Genomic DNA, 7,429 nt, shown 5'->3' with positions numbered 1-7,429 from the left:
ATAAGTTCATCATTTACTTTCTAAAATCATGTAATGTTTTTTTTAGTATTGGACATACATCCATGTATCGTTCAACTACTTCATAAGTGACATAACTCAAAAACATAATTTCCGAATTATTATCATGAATAAATTACATAAACATTATCCTATCATTCAGAAATGAACTAATTTCAAAAACAGTCGTAGAAATTGTCACAACTCAAAAAGGACGGTTTAAAAAAATTCATTAAAAATCATTAAAATCATCACGATTTTTTATTATAGTCAAGAAATTTTTATTATAGTTAAAAATATATTCTTTTTGCTGATATTATTTAATTCGTAATTACTTTTTTATTAAATAAAAAAATAGTTTTCTCTCTTTTTCTAAGAACTTATTGTTGGCTATAAGTTTTTGAGTTATATAATTTTTTAAATAAAAAAGTACAGTATATATACAATCAAACTATTTTAATTCGTAGCAATTTTCTTAAGAATTTATTTTCATCAAAAAGTAGTTTGAAATATTTATTATTTAATAACATATGTACTGCGTAAACATAACGTTAACTTTAATCTTAAAATTTTTTTACGATTCATATAAAAGAATTTTATTAAATGTTGTTCCATTTAAAGAATTTTTGAAGCTTTAAAATCCAGTCTTTTCCAGTCCCCGTTTTTTTCTACCAGTAATTAGCACCAGTAATTGGCGCGTTAATCATTGAAATGAAACGTTAAGCGTGATTTAAACTTTACAAAAGATAGACATATATTTTTAGAAAGCATCTAAAACTTCAAGCTTTGTTCTCATTAGATCGTATAATCGTTGACTTTATGAAGGATGAAGTATACAGTACTTTTTTAAGACTTTGAAGAAGAGCGCTTTCTGCTGTTTGAATGTGCGTCTTTCGTAAGTTTAATGATTCTCGCAGTCGTCTTATTTCTCGAATGTCCATCCGCGCGGTGAAGGAAGCCTCTGCAAAAAAATTGATTGTCTGTTATCAGACATTTACGATCCTTTAATTGCGATTTCGTGACGCGGGTTCGCAACGATATTATTTATTATCGATTGCGTTATTAATCGCTACAATGTAACATCGTAATCTAGGAAAGACCGGAAACAATTGTTTCGCGGTTGAACGTGTACGCGCAACAAGTCGCGTCCGATAAGTCATAGCCAGAGCGGGGGTGTCTATGTCGTTCCCGGTAATAAACATATCTGTATCGAGATGGTGGTCGTACGTGTGAACGGCTACAACCACATCCGCTTGGGACGGTGGTATAGAATTTCCAATATTGGATACACTTGTGCAGTATGAAGGCGGATGATATCTATCACGACATCTTCACCATGCGATCGATAATGCAGTAATTGCCGTCTTTCATCTTCCAGAAATTATCGGTTATGCATAAATTTACATAGCGCATTATAATTAACTCTTAAAAGAGGCAAAGTTACTTTTTTCTATTTTATTTATATATTCCCTATTTTTTTCACACATCCTCATATTAAAATAAAAGTCTTAACGCTACTTATACTTTTGTCAGATTATTTTATAAAGATGTAATAAAATACATATATACATAAAAAATATCTTAAGTATCTGTACTTAAGATTGCGCCTTAGATGTTCGTACGGCTATTCTCCGAACAAAAACTCGCATACTCCGCTTAACGAGAGCGGATAATGAGAATAGCAAGATGAAACAGGCCTTGTCATCGGGCCACGAAAAGGAGCGAGCAGAGTATGAAGGTCGGGGGTTGAGCAAAAGGAGTTTCAAGCGAGAAAAATGATACTTTTCATGCCGGAAAATAAAATGAGTCATTCAATGAAGTGGTCGTAGTGTCGGCGGTAACGGAGTCAGGGTAAAAGCGGGGTGAGAGATAGCGGTTCTGAGCCTTCTTCTGTTGTACCTAGCTTCATATACTTGCCCTTCTCTTCTCGTCGAGTCTTTCTCTTCCTTCCTCCTTATCCGACAAATGGATGGGATAAATTGCACTCTTGGCACTCTTGACTTTTAAACCCGCTAGGCGGATCTGTGTCCAACTATACTTACTTTTAAATGTCTTCCCCGACTGGGATTTCAGCGGTGTCGACGACGATTGCCGACGCTCGTCGGCGACGTCGTACTGACGACGCTGGTCGTAATGACGCAACGCCTCACGGATTAAGCCGTTCAAAGCTTACGAGCCGGTGATTATATGACGCCTGCGCGATCATCGGATGGGCAATTACGTCTCCGTAAACGGCCGCCGTTGCTGTAAACTCGTCGATTTGCCGCGGTCATATGATCCGAAATGTTCTCTCATACGGAAGATCAGGGATCAGAACGGAGATCAGGGATTACATAGAAACTCGACGTGAACATGACATAATTACTTATATACTGTCGCGATTAACGATAAAGCGATAAAACAATAAAAATTTTATCGAAAGGATAAACAGATGCTTTTAAAAGCATTTTAATGAAAAGGTTATTATCTTATAATATACATGTTATATATAATTGTATTCAACGACGATGTTTGTAATTTACGTTCTTTATCGTATATTTTTTTATGAGCAATCTGAAGGAAAGAAACATTTTTGAGAATAGAATAAATATTACATAAAAAATAAATAACGAGTGTATCGCATTGTAAAAAATAAAATTCAAAATTCGAACTTTGTTTAATTTCTCTCGTGTCTATTTTAGATAATAATAATAAACCACATGGTGGAATACTAAGATGCTCATGTTACAAGGTATATGCGAAACAAGGAAGTTGGTACGCAACGACATATTTCCACCCAAAGATTATCAATTCGCGACACGTTATTATGACGTGACGACGCTTAAAGAACGCCATTGTCCTGCGCGGTTAGTCCACAAGCAAGATAGGGGATTTAATAATGTTGAGAGGCGAGCTAGACGTTATGCACACATCGGGATTGGCACACAGCTTTCGGGGGTCTTCAATATCTGAGCAGCTCAGGAGCAGTATTGTCTAAGGCAAGGATGCGGTTCTGCTCACTTTGCTTTATGACTATCTCCGATGACGACGATGACAAGCATTATGTTGGAATAATAGTCTCTGCTAACGACTATACACCCGCAAAGGAAGTGTACTTTACACGAAAAATGCATTTTGTTAACTCGATCGCAAAAATCACCTTGTCGGTAAAAAATTACCCACGGTATTCTTCTGATCTATCTCTTATTCTAACCCGTAGAAAACATTTGGAATTAATATATTTTAAGAATTATGTAGAAAGAGAATACGTAAGGAAATAGTATCTTTTCTTAGATTGACTTTCGTAGAACATTACTCGATTTTGCCGGATAACTATAATAATTTAAACATGTAGCATAACGACGAAATTTGACGAGGAAAAATGGGAAAGCGCGACGGATGGACGAAGGAATGCTCATGTCCTCGTCGTTCTTGACGCCACGGCTCCACGAGCCGAGAGTCGGCCGAACGAGTACAAGTCCTATTCCAATTCCAGCAAGTTAATTGGAATTGTTTGCTGCAGACACCGCGAGCCGCGCACTTGCCCTCGCGTCCTTCTGAATCCTATACCTCAAGCAGCACTTTCCTTTGTCTCTCCCCCGTCTCTGTAGCTACTGCTATCGTAGCTTTAGCATGAAACTCACACCGACGATCGTCGCGTTCATACAGTCTCTGACAGTCTGACAGTCTAAGAGGAATTAATTTCTACCGTCCACGAACTCAGTGCTGCTTGCTAAAAGCGTCCCGTTAAAATGCTTGCCATCATTCTTTCGAGTTAGCCGAACGATCTTGTCAGAAGAATACATAAGTCTTCATCGCTTCCGTGATAAACACATTTAACTAATGCAGTTGGAAGTTGAAAATCTTAAAATTATAATACTATCGAATTTTTATAATAAACTAGTATATGGATAATGTGAATATACACATTGCAATCTAACATTTAATTTTATTGATCGTCATTCAGGATTATAATTGTTAATGTAAATATAAAATTTACATAGTTGATAAGTTTTTATGTAGCATAATATTTTTTTAATCGGGATGGATTATGTATTTAAATAAATTTCTATTCGGTTATTTTATTATCGCGATTAGAATAGATCTAATTTTTTCAGTTCCTTAGAAAAGTTATTCGCATTTATTCGCTGAAATCTGGCGATGAATTATTCGTTCGTATTAGGCAAATGACGTGAATTATTTAGATGGCTCTGAGTGTGCGAAAGAGGATAGCTATGAATTCTGCATATTGCCGTTTTTGCACTTTCTATTTTGAAATTTATTCCGGTGCAATCAAATTCTTATAAATATAAAATTAGTGTAGAACGATAGAAGAAATCGACTACTAGGTTTTTTCAAATATCATGCTAATAAAATACATATTTTGTTTATGAGACAGACGGAGTACTTTTTAAAATAATTTTAACATGTCGCAACAAATATTAGTATTGATTTTGATCTCCTTAGAAACATATTGAATAATTATACAATATGAATATTATATCTTAAGATATAGATAGATAGATAAAGAGAAGGAGGGAGGGAGGGAGAGAGAGAGAGAGAACGAGAGAGCATCCACACTTATTTGTTTTATCTAGATAAAATCTGAGACAAAACTATGCTATTTAAAAGATAATTGTGAAGATAATATTCTCGATAATCGCTTACACAAATATATCGATTTTTCTAAATTTTATTTTTTAATCATTAATGCGATTATGTCGTGTCAGTTACGTAAAAGGTATATGATATTAACACATTTTAATTTAATTGATTACGTGAGAAAACGTAATTAGTAAAGATAAGAATTGTTATATACCGTTTGTTCTTTTACCGAAGTTAAAACGTTATTCATGTACAATTCATAATACTGAATATATAAGGAGAGATCTTGATTTAGAAAATACGTTTAAGGATATATTTGTATATGCGCGTTAAAAACATTTTATATATTATGATCTATAAACATTATATAAATTGAATAAAAATTGAAACTATTAAAGATATTAAAGTCGAGATAATATGAAAAAACATTCTCTCTCTCTCTCTCTCTCTCTCTCTCTCTCTCTCTCTCTCTGTCTCTGTCTTCTATTCAGTCTATCTCTACTTATATATCTTTCTTATATATTTTTCTTTCTTTTTCTTTATTATTTATTTATATTTAGAAATCTGTGAAAGAAAGAAGAAAATGAAATAAGAGTTGTTTATTATAAAGAAATCGTTTAATTTGTTATTAGTTGCGAAGAAATAATTATTGAATTAATAACTTTTAAGCTATGTTATTATATTAGTGTTAATTTAAAATAAATTATTAATTGCAAACGTTCAAACTATAAACACTGATTTTAGTATAGGGGTTTAAGGCCAATTATTCTGTTACTGAGATTTGTTGATCCTTTCACATCCAATCCCACTTCATTAGTTCTCGTGATAAACAACTTATAGATCTCATGAGCGGTTAGATTCTTGATGATTTCCTTCATTTCTTTGGACGTAATCTTTGCGATGAAATCAGTGAAGACTTTGGAAGTCTTTAACTTTTTTCCGTAAAGAGCGTCAATTTCGTCCAAAGGTAATACATCATAAAGATCTTTGAGTAGCCCTTTCATTCCATCATCGATCTTCTGTACCTTACTTAAAGACATGAAAAGGTTCTTTATTTTGGGTGGCACATATTTTTCCATGCCGATAGCATGATGCAATGCTTGAATAGATTCAATAACAGGAAGCCCAGTCTTTTCTAAATATTCCACGAATGCTTGATATTCCTTAAGAGCTTCGAGAGCGCGCAGCAGATCGTGGAATTCAGTTGTGAATATGAACAGTGCAGCTTTTTGTACTTTTTCGTCTTCATTTATATACTGGACTATTATGCTGAGAAACTTTTCTATCGGAATAAGATGGATGAAATCTTCTAGTTCTGCTATTATCGTTTTAGAAGGAAGGCTTGGTACTTCGATGCCGAGAACGAGATACATGATATCTTCCACAATTTTTAAACTCACTGATTTAACCTCAAGATAGTTTAAGATCAACTGGAAGGTTTCAATTTTATAAATTTTGTTAACAATCTGTTGGAAATTGTTGGATTTAAGTTGGTTAATGAAATTGATAAAGGCTGTAGAGGTTTTTAGTTTATCCGCAAATGTGCTAATAAAAACATCATAATTAATGTGTTTCTTGATTTCATTGATCAATCCGCGGAGTCCGTCGGTCTTCCTCGGTATAAAATACGTTTGAGAGTTGGGTGATACGAGTTCCTTAATATCATGTGCTTGGTTAATCATATTCATTACGTGAAAAATATTGATGCCTTCATTATGTAGATAGATAAATAGCCTGAGTACTTCGGGAATGGTTTGGATGTCTATCAGCATGCGTTTGATTATAGGTGTACTTTGATGAAAATCATTAAATATCTCATGTATTTCATTATCATGCATCACATAGTACACAACATCATCGATAACTTCTTCAAGAGGAACTAAATCTAGAATGTCTTGTAAATCCTCATGAAGAGCACCTGTACCAAAATTCGGGAACTGATGAGTTTGTCCCAGGCCGATAATGGCCAAGATGGCAAATAGTCTTAATGTGAATTTCATCTGTAAATTAATATTGAGTTATGTATTACATAACATATCTTTCAATGTATATCATGTAATGAAAAGTATTACTTTGAAAAATATATCAATATTTTCAATTAATGATTAATTTTTATATACAAAGTATTTGCGATTACATATAAAAAATAAATAACATAAATAATAATTATTACTTTGTTAAGATTACGTGATAATACTTATAATTTTTATCTTATATATGAATAAATCAAAGTTTAAAATTTTTTATAATAATAAATTTTTTTGAGAATTAAGATAAAAATTTAAAAATATATAACAAAAAGTTACACACTTTTAATATATATATTCTTTTTTGTTAATTTTATTTAATTTTAACTAGATTTTTCTTGAATAAAATAGATCAAATTGAAGATCACAACACGAAACAATATAAGAAATATAATAAAAAATACAAAGATGCTCTTTATTTTCTCCATCTTATTTAACTTTAACATTTTTCTTGAATAACTATTAAATATGAAATTAAATATTAAATTGAAAACAAAACAAAGCAAATACAGCACAAAAAGAATTAAACAAAGATATATATTTCATTAACTATAAGAATTTTTTGAAAGAAGAAATCTATATCATTAAATTTCTATTAAAAACGAAATTTGTAACTATATATTGGTTGAATAAAGCTAAAAAAAAAAAGGACTAAAAATTACTTGTATAAATATAACTTATTAAATTTCTCAGTATACATATGTATATATGTAAAACGTATGAAGAAACTTTTCTTACCGTGACAGTTGTATACGCAGATTGCGAACGTGAATAACTTATCGTACATTTATATACTAGTAATCAAGCTGTACGAAAAGATT

At 32.2% G+C, this 7,429-nt stretch overlaps 1 protein-coding gene across 1 annotated transcript; it reads right to left on the bottom strand.

The window, feature by feature from the left end:
* Positions 1 to 5,269: 5,269 nt before the first annotated feature.
* On the bottom strand, positions 5,270 to 7,353 carry LOC108751520. The gene is made up of 2 exons (XM_018491754.1): positions 7,347 to 7,353; positions 5,270 to 6,581 (listed from the first exon to the last, which is right to left on the bottom strand). Exon 2 carries the CDS (start codon positions 6,579 to 6,581, stop codon positions 5,322 to 5,324), a length of 1,260 nt encoding a protein of 419 aa, XP_018347256.1. The 5' UTR covers positions 7,347 to 7,353; the 3' UTR covers positions 5,270 to 5,321.
* Positions 7,354 to 7,429: the final 76 nt, after the last annotated feature.

Source organism: Trachymyrmex septentrionalis, unplaced genomic scaffold (assembly GCF_001594115.1).
Source record: "Trachymyrmex septentrionalis isolate Tsep2-gDNA-1 unplaced genomic scaffold, Tsep1.0 scaffold49, whole genome shotgun sequence".
Lineage (NCBI taxonomy): Eukaryota > Metazoa > Arthropoda > Insecta > Hymenoptera > Formicidae > Trachymyrmex > Trachymyrmex septentrionalis.
This window is presented reverse-complemented; position numbering and strand designations above follow the sequence as displayed.